The sequence below is a fragment of the Rhipicephalus sanguineus genome, chromosome 3 (genome assembly GCF_013339695.2).
Source record: "Rhipicephalus sanguineus isolate Rsan-2018 chromosome 3, BIME_Rsan_1.4, whole genome shotgun sequence".
In the NCBI taxonomy this organism is placed as follows: Eukaryota; Metazoa; Arthropoda; class Arachnida; order Ixodida; family Ixodidae; genus Rhipicephalus; species Rhipicephalus sanguineus.
In genome coordinates, this window is record NC_051178.1 from 79,924,345 (window position 1) to 79,946,373 (window position 22,029).

Consider the following 22,029-nt stretch of genomic DNA (forward strand, 5'->3'; position numbering starts at 1 on the left):
AAATGCAGCTGCGGCGGCCGGAATTCGATCCCGCGACCTTCGGGTCAGCAGCCGAGCGCCATAACCACTAGACCACTGTGAATTTCTCTCCGCTAGTCGGATGCGCCACCGAACCGCCATGAAGTGCTTGCTGGATCACTCGCCAGAACGACGGCGAAAACAAAACAGCAGATGAGATTACTCTGCACGTTATGAAGACATGCCGCAATCGACGCTACAGCGGTGTTGTGAATTGCCACGGGCGTAAAACACTGAATAACAACGTTCATTTTTACCGATTTCCATAGTTGCCGTACGAAGCAGAAAGGCGGAGCGCTGGATACGGGCCGTTGCGAGCGTGATGGGTAGGCGAAGTACCCGCGTTCTCCGCAGCCGGTCGCATGAGAAAGTGTGATAAAGCGGCTCTGCTGTTGTTTTGTGTAGCCCTAGCTGACAGAGAATTGCGGTAATCTTAACAGTGAAGCTCAGCAGAGGCTCTGATCGCGGTGCGTACCGCGATGTAACACGGAGTGAGCAGCTAGAGGGAGACTGAAGACGCGTGATGCGCACGCCGCGACATCCTATAATCTGAGTTGGTCGTCACCGCACAGCATCGCGCACGTAAGTTTTGAAGGCTCAGAGTTCCGGTTTTAACTAGCTAACACGTTCGTCATACAAGTAAATCGTAAATTGTTGGTCGTGAGCACCTTGAGATTTGGTCTGCCCGTGGCGTCCGCGATTGCTGTAGCTATCTCGGAGACCACGGTTTTGCCTGTGGATGTACCCCGCAAAAGTGGACACGCACGTGTCTCCATTTGCAGTATATAAAAAAGGAAGACAACCTATCAAGAGGCCATTTTAGGGGCCGTAATAAAACAGTGCAATGCACAGGAAGCGAGAGATGAAGGGAGAAGGGAACTGAAAAGGCAAAAATCGCCGGGGCCATTCGTCCCTGAAAAATCGAGCTGTGTACCACTGATCATAACAAACATAGCTAAGTAAATTGATCGTGTATATACACTACGGTCACTGTTAAAGCGAACACCCTAATGTGCACCTTTCATATTGCTGGCCCCCTAAGTGCACGAGGACGTGGAAACAATGAACCGTGCTCTACATGAATCTATCGAAATGATTCATAACTCTCAACCAACGTTAGTCTCATGAAAAGGTATTCCGGAAGGCCATGGGTGATGGGTTTACCAGAGGGAAAGCTGAAGAACTGCAGAATCGGCGCATTTCGAGGACACATGACATGAATTGTTGATGGCTTCTGTGTGTTTATTCTTATAAATTATATGAAAATAAACCTTTCAAGAAGAGAACTCAATAAGGTGAGGCCATTCAGTTGCGTTGTATGTGCAATTAATTTTGTCATGTCCTGGGATATACATGTGAGCGCAGTTGTGGACAAGATTGCGTGCATGCAAACACACAAAACAACGCACAGCGCCCATATAGAGACACGCATAAAAAAGAGGCGACAAGCAAAAAGGAAGGCAGTGCGCGCGGCAGGAGAGCAGGAAGGGAAAAGGCAGCGCGGGGGGCGGGGGGGGGGGGGGGAGGAGACGCTGCGCGGCTGCTGTACCTGCTGCCATGATGACCTACACCTGTGCGCCGCCATCTTGACTCCCGCCCACTCTCAAGGGCCGCAACCGAAGGGGCACTTGGCGCTGGCCTCTGAATTAAGGCATTCAATGGCAGCTCTACAAACATTCACCCCCCACCCCCCGCACCCCTGTGTGAACCTACAGCGCTACGTTTACAAAACTAGCCGGGCATGGTATTCGCAAAAACCCTGTTACGCTATAAGTTTCCGTAAGAGATAATTTCAGCATATGGAGATGATAGACATATCACTTCTGTAGCCGGTCAGTTAAGGACGAAAAGCCCCGCAAACCGTCTGTGACCTTCTCAGACAGTCTTGGGGACCCCGCAGGACTCGGCGACGCCGACTGTTGCGCCCATGCCATTGAGGAGGCACATTCTGATTGTCCGTAGTGCAGAACAGCAAGCTCGAAAAACGCCAGGCCTGCGCTGAAACCGCAGCACAGTCACAGCGAAAGCTGGAAGAGCGGCGTTTCTAGATCCCGTTGTAAGCTCTCTTGGGGCTACAATACAAGTACACTAGAAAGGTACCCACTACACCATAAATCAGAATTTTTGTGAAGTTGGGAAGCACCTTCTAAGCCAATATTTGTCATTTTGCGGAGAAGCGAGGCACCAGCTACACGTCTGTAAGGCATTATGTGAACTTTGTTGACGCGACGACTAATGACGATGAAGAATTATGGCTCAGCTCTTCGTAATGGGTTGGAAGCTTTAAACGGCCCACCAGTTATGTAATTTGCATTGGGTGACGCCCAGTCGCTATTTCCCTCTCCCGTCATGCTGTATAACATACGTTGACGTGGGAGAGAGACCGGAGGGGGGGGGGGGTGAAGAACTTTACTGAGACCCCGAGGAAATGGATCATGCGCTTATGGGCTTCCTTGGCAACCAATACAAGTGCACTTGCGAGGAACCCACTACGCTATAAATCAGTGTAATTTTTGAGAAGTAGGGCAGCAGGCACTGTGCCATTTTTCGTCATTCTACGGAGTGCGTTGGTACCTGCTAAGCGCATGTAAGGCATTATGCGCACTTTATTGATACTGTGCCTGATAACGATGAAGAATTATGGCAGAGCCCTTTGTAATGGGTTGGAAGCATTCAACAACCTACTCGTTGCGCAATTCGCATTGTGTGACGCCTGGTTACAGAATTCGCGTTGTGCAACGCTTGGTGCTTATTTTACTCTTCTACCACGCTATATTGCATTTGCTAATGTGGTTCCTTCCCGACATGAAGCCTGTATAGGACCTTTTTGCAAAGCAGTTTCAAGCACCGGCACGGCTCAGAGGTTGAATACTGGGCTCCCACGCAGAGGGCCCAGGTTCGAACCTCGTTCCATCCTGGAATTTTTTTCTTATTTCGAGCGATACTGGTTACGGACACCGGCGGCGGCGGCGGCGGCGGACAACTACGGCGCCAAAAACGGCCGATGAAATGATCTCATAACAGCTTTCGCTGTAAAAGAGGACTTGGAAATATTCTACAAGAATGAAGGAATTAACGGCGGTTTAAACTGTCGTACATGTGCTCCCTGCTGCTTTATTTTTCTTTTTAAAGCGTTTCTCCGATGTATCTATTGATGTTACTATTCAACCTTTAGCTCAAAACACCTTGTACGAGCGTCGTCGTGCCATTTCACAGAGGCCTCGTCGCCTTCTGTCCGGGTCGCTGTCGCGCCGATTCTACGCCAGCTGCTCCGTCAGAACGATATGTTATTTTTTCGAACGTTTACAAACTCGAATGTCACATAACTACGGACACGGTTTTTCAACGAATTCAGAAACACATGTCCGTTCAGAGGCCAGACGGCGAGGGTACACCTTTTGGTGAGATCCCGCCTTATATGCAACTGTCGCCTCACCTGCCAACTTTGTCGAAGTAGTGTATCAGTTGGAACATTGTGGTCCTATCTAGAGCCGTACACACTTCCATATGCTGCCGCATTCATAATGTTGCGTATTCTGCTGCATTAATTCAAAGCTGCAAATAATGTGATCACCGAATGCGGGAGATTGCTCCATGCGTTCTCTAATTATCAGTTTTATTCTTAAGAATATATTGGGCGTTTCTTGTGTTTTTCAGCGATCATACTTTGCGCAGGTGTTTTGATTTCCTCGTTACGATTATGCGCACGTTTTGCGAATATGTTCCTAATAATGTCCTTCTCTTTTCATTCTGAAAACATGGAACTGAAGCAATTTTTTCCGTCTCAGCTTCAGTAATGTTTCTGATGGACCCAAAGAATATCTAAACGTTTTATTCATTTACACATTTATCTTATATTAGCGGATTTTTTTTTTCTCAAGGCGTAAACCCACCCTTGTCCTAGCTGATCACATAACTGGAAGCAATAACTGGAAGCAAGTCGAGGCAGTTTCCTTTTACAAAGCGTGTGTCACTTCGGTCGTGCAGCCGTACCAAATTAACCACGGTTAATAATATATCTTGCGTAATATTTGTGTTGTTGGTTTCATATATGGTACTAATTGTTATTTTTATCTTTCTAAAATGTTTAGAAGATAGATTTTTTATAAACACGTGCAGTTCATGGGTTTCTCCACCGAGGGTAAGAATTGCGAGCATATATATCAGCGCAGTTGTCGCTGTGTTCGGTAAGTGCCTTGAAATCAGGGCAAGGCTACTGTCAGTGAACACTTACACTAGGTCAGTGTATACATACTGTTTTTTTTTTTGTTCTTTGTGCTGGAGGAAATGTTCTCTCGTGTTCTTTCAATAAGACAAGCCCAATGTTGTCACTTAAACACAGCTTGTCAGTGTTATAATAGATGTAAGCGCTCCGATCAAGAAGATGGTGCTTCAGTAAGTAACTCCTAATGGCCTCAATAATAAATTGGATTCTCTTTCATTTTTCCCAACTACTGGTCAATCCCCCAGACTGGGTACGGGCTCAGAAGAAAACAGAGAACAGAAGGTATGCATACATGCAGGTGTGTTAACTTTGAACTCTCTGTGTTAACTCAGACTTATTTATTATACCCGCCATGGTGGTCTAGTAGATATGGGGCACGACTGCTGACCCGAAGGTCGCGGGATCGAATCCCGGCCGTGGGATTAGATCCCGTGACCTTCGGTCGAAAAGATACATCTGATGCCTCCTAATAATGTTAAACGTCAAGAACACGTAAAATGGTACTTTGTCTTTCGTTAAACTATCGAATATTCAAGCATCATCGAGGAAAGCTGCTCGTATTAGTTGTAACCTTATGGCACATTCGGCTTGGCGCTCTTGAGCCGAGAACGGGTGTCCAAGAGCGAGCCCGCTCTTGAGCCGAGCGAGAGAACGGGTGCCCGAGCCAAACATGCAGTCGCTTGCCAGAGCAATCGGAAGACAGAAGAAGATACACGTCACCACTTCTTCACTTGCAAACAGACGATGCGAGGGAGTCCCATGATCAGATGTCGGCCGCGCTCCGAGGTCAAAGCGGGGGCGCCTCAGAGCGCTCAGAGTTGGAGCGTGGTGCTCTGAAAGAACCAGCAGAACGCACCTAAGAGTGCTCGATTTTGACTAGCCGAACGCGACGCGCCTCGCAAGAGCTCTCTGGAGAGCTCGGAAACGACCAGTCGAGTGTACCATTACAATGTGTACCCCTCGCGCTGATGGTTTCCAGAGCTTACAGAAGCGCCAGAACACATAATGTAGTCGACGGCTAGACAAGAGAAAGAGGGATGAAAAGGAAAGACAGGGATGTTAATCCGGTACCTGTAAATGTTTTGCTGCCCCGCGCAGGAATGGGGAAATAGGGGTCGGGAAGAGGACAGACGGAGAGATAAAATTAACAACGAGAAAAAAAAACACAAACACACGCACACACATAAAAGACGTTCCAATCAGAGTCGTTCGACAGGCCGCTGGAACGCAGAAAGCGCAGTAGCGCTTGCACAGCATCCTTCTGTGACGATTGGTTTTGAAGACGGCACAGGATTCTTTCTTTAAAAAAAGGCCGGTCGTCGAACTTGTTAAACAATTAAAGGGACCTGATTCATGTCACACATCTTATCACTCAGCGCACGCGAAGAGTTCCCAACGCCTGGAGCTCATCTAGTGCGTACGTTCCGCAAGAGTTGGATGCGTTGACAATCTTAGTAAGAAGCATTATCATAGTTAAACTTGTTTTTTTAAAAGCCTGGTCTGCAACAATTAAACGAACAATGAAGTGTAGGGCACTGGCATGTCGAATTTCATCTCATTTTCTTCGCCTTCCTAGCGATCGGAGTCGGAGACGCAATCTCTACACTGACGTTCACTGATATCCCTTCGAAACCGATTATCAGTACTCGAACTTCTGAGTATATTTGTTCCAGGCGCGGCAGTATGACGTCGTGTTCCACCAGTGGTGCATGTCCGGTACCACAGAACTCTTCTTGAAGTCTTCGCTGTGCAGCTTCCGGCAGAGTGCGCAGAAGTTGTAGTAATCCCAAGGCTCAATGTTGTACTTGCCCTTCCAGTTGAAGTGCTGCTTGTACAGGTTGAAGTCTTTGGCCACTTTCTTCAGGTGGCGAGCCAAGTGCATCGGCGACTCGAAGCTAAGGGCGTCGATGTATGATCCAGGTGGCGCAGCGTCACTATAGTTTGCTCCGCCATACACGACAGGAATGATGTCGTGTCTCAGTGGCTTGAATAGCTTCTCGGTGACGTAATCCCTGCAGATGCAATTCTCGAAGGATAGATAGAAGAAATAGTCTCTTGCAAACATCTCGTAACACGCAGTCTCATTTTTTCGAGAGCATTCGTGTTCCCCGCAGTAGCCGTACACGTCCACGTCGATGTACTTCCGCAGCTCTCGTACGTAGTGCTCTCGCTTCCCGGACGTCTCGCAGCTAGTGACTGCCCACGCGGCCATCTTGAACTTTCTCTTCCAGATGCTCTCGAGGGACCCCTTGGAATATGGCTGTTTAGCTGGCGTCATTTTCGTGATCGTGACGTAGTTGTCTAAGATGTCCGAGTCGAGCCTGCGTAGAAGATGGACAACAGTCGCTATTCAGCCGCTGTGAACGCGAATAAATATTAGGGGATGCTTTCAGAATAGTGCGAAGCACATCTACAATAACGCCTATTCAGTGCAATAATTCGTTGTCTGAATCCTTCACCGTAATGAAGTATTCATTTATTGCACCGATATACGGATCAATTTCACATGGTGTTGTAAGAGAGCAGTAAATAAGCCCATTCCATGGGACCCCCGTAAATATGTGGCAGACTGATTCAAATGTTCTGAATATCTGAGGACACAAACTAGCTGCTAAGCGTCAGAGCACCAAACTAAACATGGTTGAAGCTCTTAAAGAATTCTTTAAATGCTCTCATGGCGGTTTCCGCTCCAGCAAAACCGTATCCCTCGGCATAAATCAGCCGTTAAATGCGTTATAATGCCTTTGCCGGGACCTACAATATCTCTGCTCTGATTTTCACTCGTTCTTCTACGTACCATCTTAAATGGAATATCATTTGTTTGGCTAGCGCGACTGATTCCGGAGGATTGGGCGATCACACACACACAAGAAAAATACGAGTGACGTCTACGTAGCGCATATGCACGCCGTATAAGCACAAACGAAACATAACTAATATCCATTATGTAACTGCACAAAAAACGGACGGGAACACAAGAGGAGAGAAAAGCACAAACAGGCGCAGTTACGTAATGGATCATTACCACCTCGCCCAACTTACCATTCTTCTGCATAAATAATATGTTCGAATTTTCTTAGCTATGTATTTGAGCTCCGTGCCTGTAGTAATAAATATGTGGGTATTACGTAGTGGGGATATGCAACATAGTCAAAATATGACAGAAAGTATACGGTAAAACAAAACAAATACAAAAGACACTCAGCACTCAACAAAACGTTTAAAAAATGGCATAAAAACAGGTCATATTCCACGCCCAACACGTGTTCATTGTTCTAATGTTGTAATAAAAAAATTAAAAATAGCACGGACCGTAATACTGACCCCGGCGGGCTAGTGACAGTCGGGGGGATCAGTATGGGAGGCTCACCTTCCCGAATGCCACGCAGGGGAAATAGAGGGGATCCAGTCCAAACATCGTGCTCTCGTGAAAGCTGAGGCATGCAGGGGCGCATGTGGCGCGTCCGCTTGCAACGGCTCCCAAAAGCGGTCTCTCGAAAGGCTCCCAAAACCGGGCTCATACTCTCGTCATACTGCGCCTACTCCGCTTTTCAGGCGAGAGCATTACAAACTGCTCCTCGATGCTCTCGGCGCCGCGAAAGCCGTCTCGCTCTACCTCTGGTTGACAGTGCTCCTGCTCCTGTCCCCCCACTGAAACACGCCGGCTCTGAAGGGAGCACTTTCAGCGTGCTTTTGAGTGCTCCTGTTCTCTCAGTGGAATTCGCCATTATATGGCGGCGTACTGGTGGTGGAATAGAAGGCCACGGAATGACACTATGTAACGCCAATGCGGAGATTTGCACACATCAGGAAAATTATATGGCTTTGCGAAAATTTGAGGCCAAACATGTGTTTAGCTATGCGATCTTTAGCGGGTTACTCAAGATGTCCAGGAACGCTAGAAAAAAGACTCAGTACCGATGCCGCCAGAAAATAGACATTTCTCTAAAAATGTTCCATTAAAATAGCAATTACTGCTTTATATACGTTACTGCCCCAGTTGTATCGTCAGTGTGCGCAATGGTGAATTCCCATGGTAGATTCGGAGTGACCGACGAGCTCTGCGCCGGAGCACTCCGCTTTGGCAGAGGGCAACCGAAGAAATCTGCCAGTGGAACACAGGCGCTCCCGCCAGAGCAAACGGCAAGGGGCGCTAGCGCACATCTGCTTCCGGAAGCACCCAGCGTTCCTCGCCTAAGCGCAAAGTGACGCTGCGATGCACGCCTTCACGGGCGCGCTCAGGCAGCGTGTTGCGTCGGTCGCGTGTAACGTCACGCTCTGCGCACGCGCAGGACGCTTGAGGCTTTCGGTCGTATCCGCCGGTTTTCACGGAGTAGAGAGAGCTGCTCTGTGCAGCGAATTCTGCACACGGACGTACGGCTGAAAGTCAATGAGCTGTGACATTTACAGCGCCACTGTAATACAAACAAAATGCGGAAATTTTGCACTAAGTCGCGCAAAGTTTTGCACAGCCAACAATCCTCAAGTATTTAGTATAACGCAGGTTGCTGCTATGTTGTTGTGGGTTCTTGCTAGGCTTTGCTGCGTTGTAAGTAGGTTTCGCTTGAGCATCGACCATCTTCACTGTGCCAAGCTTTGTGCGCCTTAGTGCAAACTTCCCGCATTTTTTTTTGTCTCCGTTTAAATCTTCTTCTTCATTTCTTTCTCTCCTTCCTTCTATTTCTTTCCCTTTCTCTCCTTTCTTTGTCTCACTTTCTCTCTCTCTATTTCTCGCTTCCTTCCTCTTTCTTTCTATCTTTTTTTAAATACGAAGCATTTTGTAGCGAACCCAAGAAGCTTTGAGCGTTTCTATCTATCTATCTATCTATCTATCTATCTATCTATCTATCTATCTATCTATCTATCTATCTATCCGCCTACGTCTGGGTGCTGTCCTAATTGCCTCCTCAACCTGGTGTAGATGAAAATTGGCATGGGAGAATAAGAGGTTTGACAAATCTGACTGTCGAGGTCATGACATGAATAACGTGAAAATCCTGTCGCGGACGTCGTCAAACTCTTTCCTCCAGACACATGTGGCAAATACTTGTTTACCACGGGCTGTGGCATACGGTTGTGCGCCACAGGTGATTGGCAGTTTATATTCACCCAGGAACAGCGAAAACAGACATCGGTAATTTAAATGCGAGAGCGTTAAGAAAAACCGCCAATCGGCAGCCTTGACCGGAAGAATGCAAAGAATAATAAAAATTAGGATGTCAGCAGGAATCGAACCCAAGCATTCTGCGTGGCAGTCAGGTATTCTACTACAGAGCCACGCCAGGTCTAGCAACTGCTTTGTAAAAAGACCCTATGCAGGCGTACTGTCCGTGCGACGTCAACTGTGGTTATAGTGCTGGCAATCTAATTTTATAACAAGGCAATAAACACTACATATTTACTCCTTCAATACAGGCGCCATGTCAGGTTAACGTCCATTGTGGTTCCAGTGTTGGCTCCGCTTTTAGAGCAGTCTAATGAAGATTACGTTTGTATTCCTATGACTCAGCAAGCTATACTTAAGCGTTGCTAGACCCCGGAGGAATACGCTAAATATGCACATCATCGCACCGAAAAATGCACTTCGTTTCTATAATAGTGACGTATAGTGCTGACGTTACGTCAGACCATAAGTTACTCTTTAAACGCCAGTGTTGTCGACGTGCTCGGTAAGCCCACGATGTGCACACACCTACTGCTACACTTACAAAAACACGTCCATTCACCTCGTAACGCTGGGCTCAAAGCCAAAAAAGGCAGCATAGAACTACTCGTTGACTGCTTCTCATGAAACCGATTTCCACAAGGCGTGGGACCTGCGAATTTTTTTTCTAGATTTCTTTTCTTCTCTTTCTTCAATTATGTCTCTCTCTTTCTCACTCTGCTTTTCTTTCTCTGTATTTCTCTCTTTCCCATTCATTAAATGCTACGCTTTACTCTCTCCCCTCCTGTTTTCTCTTCTCTTCACCCTCACTTTCCTTTCTACACCCTTGCTATACCAGACTACATACAAGGCTATCAGTGTTCTGCCACCGTGCCTGGACAGCCGAGTGGTTGAGCCGCTTGCCTTCGGATCATGGGTACGCGGGTTCGAATCCCGCCGCTTCGTGACGATTTTTTAAAGACCATAGTCTTTCTTGGGGAACTTAAACGCAGAAATTTTGGTCTGTCTGTCTGTCTGTCTGTCTGTCTGTCTGTCTGTCTGTCTGTCTGTCTGTCTGTCTGTCTGTCTGTCTGTCTGTCTGTCTGTCTGTCTGTCTGTCTGTCTGTCTGTCTGTCTGTCTGTCTGTCTGTCTGTCACCCGATTCAGCGACCTGGCCAAAGTTGAACCACTTGCTTACCGCCCACCCATCTTGAACTGTTACGGCTGTTCATACTTGTGAACGTTGTCGATAGAAAAGTAAATGTTACGCATATCTGAGGCGCAACATCACTAGGTAAGTATTAGGTGGTGTGTTCCTGTAATATAAAACACATAGATACGTAATTCTAAAGACCCTAGTTTCTTAAGCTGCGCTGAAAATGCCTATGCGCGCCGATGAACGCCCTCTGCCACGGAGCAAGGAAACCCTCTGCACAAGCTTATGTTTCCCGATGTATTGCTGATGTATTGCCAGATCTCACGCAGCCCCTCCTCTATCGTCTTTACACAGCATTTCCAGCGGAGCACGCAGATACACGGCCAACTTTTACAGCGAAAGCTGTTATGAGATCATTTCAACGGTCGTTTTTGGCGCCGTAGTTGTCCGTCGCCGCCGTTGTCCGTAACCACTATCGCACGAAATAAGCAAAAAAAGGAAATAAGCAAAAAATTTACAGCATGGAACGAGGTTCGAACCTGGGCCTCTGCGTTCGGGAGCCCAGTGTTCTTCCTCAGGGCCATGCCGGTGCTTGAAACTGCGTCGCAAAAAGACCCTATACAGGCTTCTTGTCGGGAAGGAGCCACGTTAACGTATGTAATGTAGTGTGGCAGAAGAGTAAAATAACGACCACGCGTCACACAAGCGCGAATTCTGTAACTGGGCGTCACACAATGCGATTTGCGCAAAGAGTGGGTTGTTGAATGCTTCCAACCCACTACAAAGGCATTTTTGATAATTCTTCATCGTCATCAGCCACACAGCATCAACAAAATACACATAATGCCTTACAGGTGTTTAGCGAGTACCACGGTTCTCCGCCGAATGACGAAGAATTCCATAGTGGCTGCTTCCCTACTTCACAAAACTTATGATGAGTTGTAACGTAGTGGGTCTCGCAAGTGCACTTCTATTGGTTGCCAAGGAAGCCCATAAGGCTCTCATGATCCATTTGCTCGGGTTCTCAACAAAGTTAATTCCCCCTTTCTCTCTTTCTCTCGCTATCCGTTTCTCCGGTTAACGTATGTTATAAAGCGTGGTGGGACAGTTAAATAACGACCGGGCGTCACACAATATGAATTACGTAACTAGTGGGTCGTTTAAAGCTTCACACTCATTGCAAAGGGCTCAGCCATATTTCTTCATCGTCATCAACCGTCGCATCAACAAAATGCACATAATGCCTTACAGATGATACCTCGCTTCTCCGCAGAATAACGAATAATGTCGTGGTGGGTGTTTCCCAACTTCCCAAAAATTATGATTTGTGGCGTAGTGGGTACGTTGCTAATGTACTTTTATTATTAGCCACAAGAGAGTTTATCGGTCCATTCGATTCACCCTGCACTATCTGAACTGGTTCATGGTGGTGACGTCAGAGTGCCGTCGTCGTGCAGGGAACGTTTAAGAAAGTGCAGCAGCAATGAGATGCCGAAACGAATATGAGGGAGTGCAGATGTCGTGCAAGCTTTCTGCTACGGTCGGCTGTCTCGAGAATTGTGGAGGTTGCGATTCGTAAAAGTCGGCGCCGCTTACGCAGCCTGACATTTCAAACTACCGGAAAACATTCAGTGACATATTTGTTGGGTGCCGTTAAAATAGCCACGAATGCAGTCGGCTGCGTCGTCTGCTGCGGTTACAGCCATCTTGTGCTGCACGGACTCGATACTACCTCACGAGTAAGTGCAGAGAATTCGTGAACTAGCCTTGCATGACGGCTGCACTTTTTCGAAACGAATACCGCGATGCCGACGCCGCCATGTTGAACTCGTGAAACGAATGCCGGAGTGCAGCACTACCGTGAACCGGTTCACGAAGTGCAGGTGAAACGAATGGACCTTATAACGGGCTCTCGAAATGTTGCTCTTCCAGCTTTCGCTGTGACTGTGCTGCTCCTTCCGCGCAGGCCTGGCGTTTTTTATTTCTGTTGTTATTATTCAATTTGTTTATTCTAAATGAGAGCTGTGATGGTCAAGCTTTACCGTGTGTCTAAGATAGAATATTATCATCATCATGAACCGGCCCAAGCTCAATGACTGGCCAAGCGTTCAGTGCAGATGGTTAACAAGAGAAGACGAAACGTGCCCACCAGCACTGCTGTGACCCAGCCTTGCGCGACTTAGTGCAAGCTGCGCTATTTTTAAAGACGATAGTCTTTCTTGGAGAACTCAAACGCAGAAATTTTGGTCTGTCTGTCTGTCTGTCTGTCTGTCTGTCTGTCTGTCTGTCTGTCTGTCTGTCTGTCTGTCTGTCTGTCTGTCTGTCTGTCTGTCTGTCTGTCTGTCTGTCTGTCTGTCTGTCTGTCTGTCTGTCTGTCTGTCTGTCTGTCTGTCACCCGTTTCAGCAAGCCGGCAAAAATTGAACCACTTGCCCAAGAGCCAGCCATCTTGAACTGGTTTGTAGGTTCCTACTTGTGTACATTGTCGATCAAAAAGCAAACATTACACATAACTGAGGCGCAACATCACTACATAAGTATTAGTATTAGTTAGTGTGTTCCTTTACCAGAAAGTACGTAGATACGTAATTCTAAAGACCATAGTTTCTTAAGCTGCGCTTAAAATGGCGGCTGCGCTGCAAATGCGGCTGCGTTGAAAATACAAGAAGGAAACTCTCTGTACGAACTCATATTTCCCGACGTATGCCAGATGGCACTGATATCTCACGCTGCGCTCGTCTATCGTCTTTCGGCGGGATTTGCAGCATAGCACGCAGATACGCGGCCAATTTTATCTTTCTCTTTCCCTCACCCCTTGCTATACGCCGGACAAATCGACACAATTTTCCAAATTTCAGTGGCACATACCAGTTCGTGACAAGTTTTTTGGGTCATGACATTATGCTGAGCTAGAAGAGCCTCGCTGTTAAAAACAGTGTTTGCGCGACTCGGCCTAATGACGGCTACGGAGTAATGCGGAAAGGGTGCGTGACGGAAACGTCTTGTAGAATGTGTGGTAGGCCGAAGAAGTATGCAACAGCAGAGGAGTCTCTACAAGCAGGAAATGAGACCCAACGGTACAATGAGACGCTACGTGACTCGTCGAATTCTAACGCCACGCTATAGTCTTTATGAATCGTCACTAAAGCTTTCGTCTTTCCAATGCAATGTTAGCGCCAAGATGGTTGATTATACAACTATGAATAAAGTGTGAAATTAGGGAATAATACGCAACATATTAAATGCACGTCACATCAATCAAACATCTGCTAAATGTATACATTTTTGGAAAACTGGCCGCTCACGCATCCTGCGAAAGCCTCCAAGACGAGTGGTTCTCACAGATAATTCGCCTGCACGTTTTCTCGATGTAGCCTTCATAAAGCATGGGCGCACCAGTCTCGCCCATGTGTCCCGTCGTAAAAGTACACTGTCATCGTTTATGAAATAGAACACGTGAGCGCGTGGCCTGCGCTCTGCGGCGGCTACCTACAGCACCATCAATTGACAACTAAAGAAAGCATGTCCGCTCTTGGCGTCATCTATTGGCAAACAAAATGACAAGTCATTTACGTCAGACAAGCGCTGCTAGATTATGATCCTGCCCCGGTCTGGCAACGGGCGATGCCGCCAAAAGCCGCCGGCTTTCTTTAGCTGTCGGTTGGTGGTGCTGTAGGCAGCCGCCGCAGTTCGCAGGCCACGCGCTCGCGTGTCCCCTTTCATAAAGGACGACAGTGTACACGTTTTTAAAAAGTGGAGCCATAGTCTTGTACGAGTAAAGACAGCGTATTCTTCATCGAATAAAATGACGACCGCTTGCGCAGTAGCCCACCTGTAAGTCATTGTCCAGTTGATAGTATTGTTGAGACCCTTGAGCAAAGCCACGGGAGTGTGCCACGGCGGTTCTAAGGACCAGTAGACCCATTTTTGGAAAGTGGCCCTCTCTTCTGGCATCTCTTTCGGGTTCAGGTCATGGCCGTAGAAGACAACGGCGTCGCTGACCTTCAGCATGCGCCGGTGATTGGCGATGTAGCAGCGATCAGGACACCCTTTGTACTCTAGCTCGGCGACTCCTTCCTCTGTGAGGTCCGAAAACCAATCGTCATAAATTTTCGTCCAGAATAAGATTCTCGGCAAATCTGGCTTCCCATCGTTCATCGTGCGCTGGTGGAAGGGCGTCCAGGCGTTGTCTTTTTTCCGACTGCCTGCGAAATGTAATGATCCACATTTTTGTCAGAGCTGCAAGAAAGTTGAAGGAGAGGGCATTTAAGCACCTCGCGTACAGTGAGGAATTATGACTCGGCGTACTTGGTGTCCACTTATCAAGACGTAGAAGCAAAGAGCACTGTAAGAGGGCGAGAGAAAAAAGAAGACAGGACAGCACTTCTCGTCTGCCTTTTTCTCTGTCATGTTTCAGCCAATTACCAAGCAGCTCGCCAACGTATAGCATTCCCACTCAAGCCATTTTATACGCGAAGCATTCCCTACAGAAGGTATTATATATATATATATATATATATATATATACCAAAAGGTATTGAAGCCAATAAAGGTATAGGGCACATTCATTGTACTCTTTTAGGTATATGGTGGTAATTATGCCATAGATGTGAAGAAAGTAATGTGGACAAAAAGACAACTTGCCACCGGCACGGCCGAACCTGCAAAAAAAAGTATCACAAGCTACGCGACGCCAGCTGATAAAGAACGAGTACCCCACTATCACCGTCATGCCTGGAGCGGCGCCGACTAACACTCCCATCTTTTCATGCACATATATACGCGATAAAAGTGGACGCGATGACGACCGCCCCGTAGCTCAATTGGTGAGGCATCGGGCGCGCTATCTGAATGTTCCAGGTTCTGTCCCTGCCGCCAGCAAGTTGTATTTTCGTCCACTTTACGTTTTCACATCTATATCATAACTACTACAATACACTGAAAACAGCACAATTAACGTTCCTTACACCTTATATTATATATATATATATATATATATATATATATATATATATATATATATATATATATATATATATATATATATATATATATATATATTGTTTGTTACTTGCGGGCGATGTTGTCCACCTTCTTGAGAAAGTCGTCAGTAATTCTTGCAGGGTATCTTTGCTTGTTTAGTGCACCTCAAAGGTCTTCGCAGTTGCGAACGAATTCATTGTTGGGAATGGCCTGGCTATATAAAATACTGGTTTTACAGTGTTTTCTATGATTAGAAAATGAAGATACTGATGTCTCTCAGTTGGTTTCGTATACAGCTTGGCACGACGAATACAATTTACAGGAAACTTGACCTGCCTGTCCGAGTACGTCATTAAAGCCTTTCCCCCAGCTATCTGTGGCGCATACTGAGGCCCATGGTATGCGGGTATGCGCCACCGGTGATAATCTATATCAACCCAGAGAGAGAGAGATAATAAAACGAGAGAAAGGCAGAGAGGTTAACCAGAATTGTAGCATCCGGTTTGCTACCCTACACTAAAGGGAGGGGGAAAGGGAAAGAAAGATGGAAAGGAAAGCGGAGAGAAGAGCAGGCGCGCGATAAAATAAATATAAACAAAAGGAAGCTGTAGAGCGGGAGTACTAAAGCCTATTCAGTATATCGACCCAGCACAGCTAATATAATTGGGACCTCTAAAACCTTTGCAAAAATTAAACAAGAGAAAGAAAGACATAATATTCTGTTATAGTTGGCGGTTTTAATGTAGCATACAAGCGCCTACTTATGCGCTCTTATAACTGAACAAGCTATAGTCTAGCGTCGCTGGTCCGCGCAGTAATAGCTGTAGAAAACTTTATTTCTTCTTATTTTTGGTCGTGAAGTACCAGAGGCTGGAGCCCTCAGTCCAGGGCTACATTTCCTGCTGCGATCCGGCTGGCCCGGTCAATCCCACAGGAAGGCGCCAATGAACGCTGCTTATATTTAGTTTCGATAGAGGTGACGCACGTTCTGCAACATAAGGACTATCAGCTACCCTTTAGACGCCAGTGTGGCCAACGTACCTTGTACACCAACAATATACGCACTACTCAAATTACACAATGGCGCCTATCCACCTCGTAAAGACTTAACTCAAAGTGCGACATAAGAGGCTACTCGCCAAGTGATTCACACATTATGAATTCCCACAATGCGTCAAATCCGTCGGCTTCTTTTTTTTCTCCCGCCTACGACAGTACTAGCGTTTGGGAGAACTTCAGGTTTTATTTGACGTTTGATGTAGACTGAGAGAGTCACTGAGCTAAGCAACACCTCGACAGATGATAAGACGGAATTGCAGACGTTTGGTTACAGACAGTCTGCAGAACAGATAACTTGACAGCATCACTGTCTGGCTTCTCGGTGCTGGCGACCTTTTCTGTGCGCTCTCTTTTAGCGCGTTAACGTTAAGGATCCTGTGTCGCAGAAAAGCAGGTGTCACGGCGTGGTCTGTGAACGAAAAATCTTCATGAATGCAAAGAATAAAAATCACAGCATGTCCACGGAGTGAATGATGATGAGTGGGCGAAGCTGCGGAGGTTCATCGGTAAAGCGTGAATCTTCCGTGAATTCTGCCCAGTACATCATCACCGACGTGAGATCGGGCGCGTTTATACTAAAGGTTCGATGAGTTATGACGAGTTGCAGCTCACTTTAATTTTACATGTACGCTGTGAATTTTCATTGTTTAGAAAACCATTGCTTTAGAAAACATCTGGCGTCTTTCGTTTTGCTTTAGAAACATCTGGCGTTCTTTCGTTTTGCTTTTACAAAACATCTGGCGTCTTTCGTTGGTTTATTTCATCAATCAACGGCGTTTTGAACAAAATTTTTATTGTTTAATCACGCACAGGAGAAATCTCACCAGGCACTACCTTGGAGGTAAACAATGGCTGCTAATGGGAATGAGAGACAGAAGAAGTCGGCTTTTAGCTAACACTTACACTTCTACTTCTACTAACGTTTCCTACTGGAACATGCCAATGGCTGCTAATGGGGAATGAGAGACAGAAGAATTCGGCTTTTAGTTAAGCGCGCGCTGCGAGTTTTTTATTGTTCAACAACGCACAGGAAAAATCTCCCACCGGCACCACCTTGGAGGTCAAAGCGTAAGACTGGTTACGCACTACGACTACTACGACTACGACTACGAGGGACGAACGGGTGCCGCCTTAAGGAGCTTCGCCCCTAAAAATCAGACTTCTTGACAAAGTCAGCAACTGCTACAAGGGCGGTTATAGATTTTCTTAAGAGCTCAGGACTGCACACCATAATGTAGAAAAGCCACTATGTTACGTGGTTATTGTGTATGCGCACCTCTTCTTCATATCCCCATCATCACCCTTCATCACTCGTTTCCCCTTATATTCGGTTGCAACCTCGCCACTGCTGTTCAAACACAGGTAATGCTTGTGGTTAGCATGCGACCAGCTGCATGGCCTTCCTTCTGGCACCCTACTATTGTGCGATGTGTGTGAGAAAAATGCAGCCTACCGGGAACTCTTGCACGTAGTACACGACAACTGCAGATACTTTATAGTCGTTCCATTTCTTTTGCGATGCCGTTTGTATTAACGGTGAAATAGCCCCCACGTGTGGCGAAGTGTGGCCGTTGAGCATCCGGCTACAGATGGCAAAGAATGCTCTACAAGAGGATGATGGGGAAATCAATCGAACAGGGACAACGCCCAGGCACACGTTGTCGAGAGCCTCTAGCAAGAATTTGCTCTCTCTTACTGGTTCTTTTCAAGGTCGATCATATGTACCGTCACAGGTATATGTACGCGTGTTCCTGCATTATGGCAGGCGCCATAGCTTGGCGGCCAACTTCAACCATCCCTCTCCGTCGCCGAATTCCGGACCTGTCTCTAGAGAAACATTGTTTACACAAATTGCGTGATTTGTTGCACGGAAACATGATTTTCACTTGACTATATTTACTACAGTTGTGCATATCACAGGTACTGCAGCCAGGCGCTCTCATAAGCTGGCGTCTAAAGCAATTACACACACCTTCAGCTTGTTCAGAGCTATTCGTCGTCACTTCAGCGGAGATCGATGTGCGTCCATGTGCTGCTGCAAAAAGCAATAAATTACAAGGTGCGGGGGGCGCGCACGCTGGGAGGTGTTGACCAAAGTTCGAAGTTGTCTTCCATCTTCGGTCAAGTGTATCCCACCTTCTACCACCAACCCCCTTCCCTTATCCGACTAGCGTCGAGTCGGCAGAGTTAACCACCACTCCACGTGTACACTGTCAGGGTGGGTGGGCGTTTTTCGAACCACGTTAGCCTTTAGCTTTTAGTTCGTTGGACTGAGCGTAACAGCAAAGATAACGCGTGCGTTGACGTAGCAAATACGTACCCGTCGTGGTTTTCGTGATTGTTGTGGTTGTCGGGGTTCTTGTGGTCCTTGTGGTCGGAAGGACCTCGGGCTTCTGGCTAACCTTCTGTGGCAATCCTTCCTTTGCATTGGGCTGAGATACCTTCGCTGATTCACCTCGGTATTTGTCGTAGTAAACCCATGAGGCGTAGTAGGTCACCTCAGCCGTAACGATTACGGCGATAATAGTGGTTATGCCTGGACGCCGCATTACTTGTTTCCAATAAGTAGCCGAGACTTTAAAAAGATGACGCTGCGGAAGAAAAAACAAACGCACTGACATAACGGTATGCCGAAGTAAGTCGAGGATTGCTAGTAGCCAGTTCTATGAAAGCAAACGGATCACATGCGCACGTTCTACTGAAATATAGATCCATGCTTTCTCTAATTTGCATGGAGTAGATTTGTTGCTGTTGGCCGGTACATTAGTAGTATTTGTAAACATTTTACAGAATAATAATATGAATATCTGTAAATTGAAGTAAGCAATATGAAGCATCTGCTCGTCCTTTACGCGTTCATGCTCACATCTGCTCAAGTTCAGTAGCACCGTAGTCCTTATTCTCTTTCTCTTATTTGAACGCACTCTATCTGACAACGTAACTCTTGTGCGTATTCTCACCCCATTACTATTACCATTACTCACGTGCACTCGCGATGGCAACTACAAAATAGCAGCATTGTAGTTCCTAGTCGAATTTACACAGCAACGGTCGCTGACGTGCTTTCAATCACCCACAGTGGCTCGCAGTGTTATTTGCTACCATCCATTGAGCTGCTCTTATTTGGTTCGCATCCACAGGAGCATTTCGTCATTTGTATTTACGCATGTAAGTGAGATTCAGTGCGAGCCATGCCGTGCGAGCCAGTAATGCAGCACGAAGTTGTGTGCTGGATTGTTAACATCGCTTCTTCACTCAGACATCAGCGTTTTCAACATTATCCATTCTGTCGTCACTGTTCCTACGAACAGTGCTTCTATTCGTGCGTTAGCAGGTAAAATAAATAATTTTTCGCATAATTACAGACAGAGATATCGTCTGAAATAAAAAGAGGCCGAAACATTTCGGCAGATCCCGCTCATTGTGGGAGTCGATGTCATGCGAAGCAGTGGGCGAGTAGTCGCTTTTACCGAATTTCTCTTATTGCTTTCAGTCATGCGTTGCGAGTTGGACAGACTTCTTCGTGCATCTTTAGTAGTTATGGATATATAGTGGGCTGGCCCTAGCGAGGAATTATTTTCGCGGTGGGGATGGGAAGGAGGGGGAGGGGAGCACTTGCTGAAGGCCTTGACAATTTTAGGAAAGCACCTATTTTGAAGAAAACACTACTTGGCGGGAAGGGCCTCATAGGCTCCCCCCCAGCTCCCTGGCTACGGGATTGACCGCGGTCTTACCAGGCACACCGACTACACCGACGCGCAAAGAGTACTCTATGGTGCGAAGTGAAGTCGCTACTCATCCTTAGAGCACAGATGTCAGTTTTATCGAAATGAACTGCACGCTACGGTGCGATGATGAGAACATCATAAGAAGCTGTTTTTGCCGTATTCCTCCGGATTGAGCAATTGTTGGCGACAGCTTGGCGAATCATAAGAATTAATGTGATGTCAGTTACATTCTTACAAATGGCAATAGCGAACACTGCAGCAACAGCTGACGTTGCCGCAATATGAAGCCATTATAGGTCTTTTTCTTAAGCAGTTTCAAGCACTGGCGTAGCTCTGTGGATGAATACTTGACTGCCACGCTGAATGCCTGGTTTCGACAGCGGCTCTGACCGTGATTTTCGATTTTTCCGTCGCTCTAATATTTCCCTCAGCGAGAACGCTGCCGTAGCCTGTTCCGCAGTTTCTGCGACACAAGCACCATAACGCGTCCAGACGAAGGCGGATAGATAGATAGATAGATAGATAGATAGATAGATAGATAGATAGATAGATAGATAGATAGATAGATAGATAGATAGATAGATAGATAGATAGATAGATAGATAGATAGATAGAAAGAAAGATAGATAGATAGATAGATAGATAGATAGATAGATAGATAGATAGATAGATAGATAGATAGATAGATAGATAGATAGATAGATAGATAGATAGATAGATAGATAGATAGATAGATAGATAGATAGATAGATAGATAGATAGATAGGACCAAAGTGCCTGCAGTTCGATAACCAATGATTCGTATTTAAAACGCTCGATTATAGCAGCGTGACTATTTGAAATGGTCAGAGTGATTGTTCTTTCAACTCCTAATAAAATTAAGAAAAAATCACCAGGAAAGCTAGATGGACATCTTGATCGGAGATGTCTGGATCGGACAGCTGTTCGGATATGTTGCCGGATATGTTGCCGGATATGTAAACTACGACGCAACTGTATAAATTACATTACAATGTAAACTCGTTTACCGCGGCATTGTAAGCACACTGCGGATTGCGAACGCGCTCCGCACAAACCTTCCAAAGCATATAGCGGACTCATCGCAGTTCTGATCACGCAAGTACGTGAACACAGTCTAGAAGTATAGCCCTGAGCACGCTTAGCCTGAACTCGAGAGCGCGTGCTGCATGGTGCTAAGTGACGCCTACCTGCGCCAACGCGAGACACGGTATATGCGCAGTGCGATAGCCTCGAGGCTATTAAGGCAAAAGCATTTAATGTCTCACACTCGCGGTGTCCGTCCGGCCGTGCCCTGGCATGGTGCCAGCTGTGGCCTCTCTCCCTCACACTCTCTCAGCAATCACGTGATGACACAACGGCCCATAGCAACAGTTGCACAACTGTTGTGCAACGCAGCGGCGGCGTCCGTCGTCGGCGCCCGTCCGTCAACACGCAACAGTTGCGTGTTGCTCCTTCTAACGCGCGTTGCGCAACTGTTGCGCACCGCAGCGGCGGTATCCGTCCGTCAACGCGCAACAGTCGCGCGTTGTGCAACTGTTGCGAAACCCTGCCAAGGTGGTATAGTGGTTATGGCGCTCGACTGTTGACCCGGAGGTCGCGGGATCGAATCCCGGCCGCGGCGGCTGCAATTTCAATGGAGGCGAAAATGTTTGAGGCCCGTGTACTTAGATTTAGGTGCACGTTACAGAACCCCAGGTG

At 46.8% G+C, this 22,029-nt stretch overlaps 1 protein-coding gene across 2 annotated transcripts in view; it reads right to left on the reverse strand.

Moving 5' to 3' along the window:
• Positions 1 to 5,752: 5,752 nt before the first annotated feature.
• The window catches only part of LOC119386783 (alpha-(1,3)-fucosyltransferase C), a 75,601-nt gene continuing 59,324 nt past the window's right edge, over positions 5,753 to 22,029 (reverse strand). Inside the window, exons 2-4 of one of the 2 annotated variants that reach the window (XM_037654056.2) lie at positions 18,903 to 19,037; positions 14,373 to 14,745; positions 5,753 to 6,564 (exon numbers count right to left, since the gene is read on the reverse strand). In XM_037654056.2, coding sequence (XP_037509984.2) covers positions 5,883 to 6,564; positions 14,373 to 14,745; positions 18,903 to 19,037 — 1,190 coding nt within the window. In that variant the 3' untranslated portion in view covers positions 5,753 to 5,882. The remainder of the gene's footprint in view (positions 6,565 to 14,372; positions 14,746 to 18,902; positions 19,038 to 22,029) is intronic. The other variant, XM_049413240.1, reaches the window with a different exon arrangement.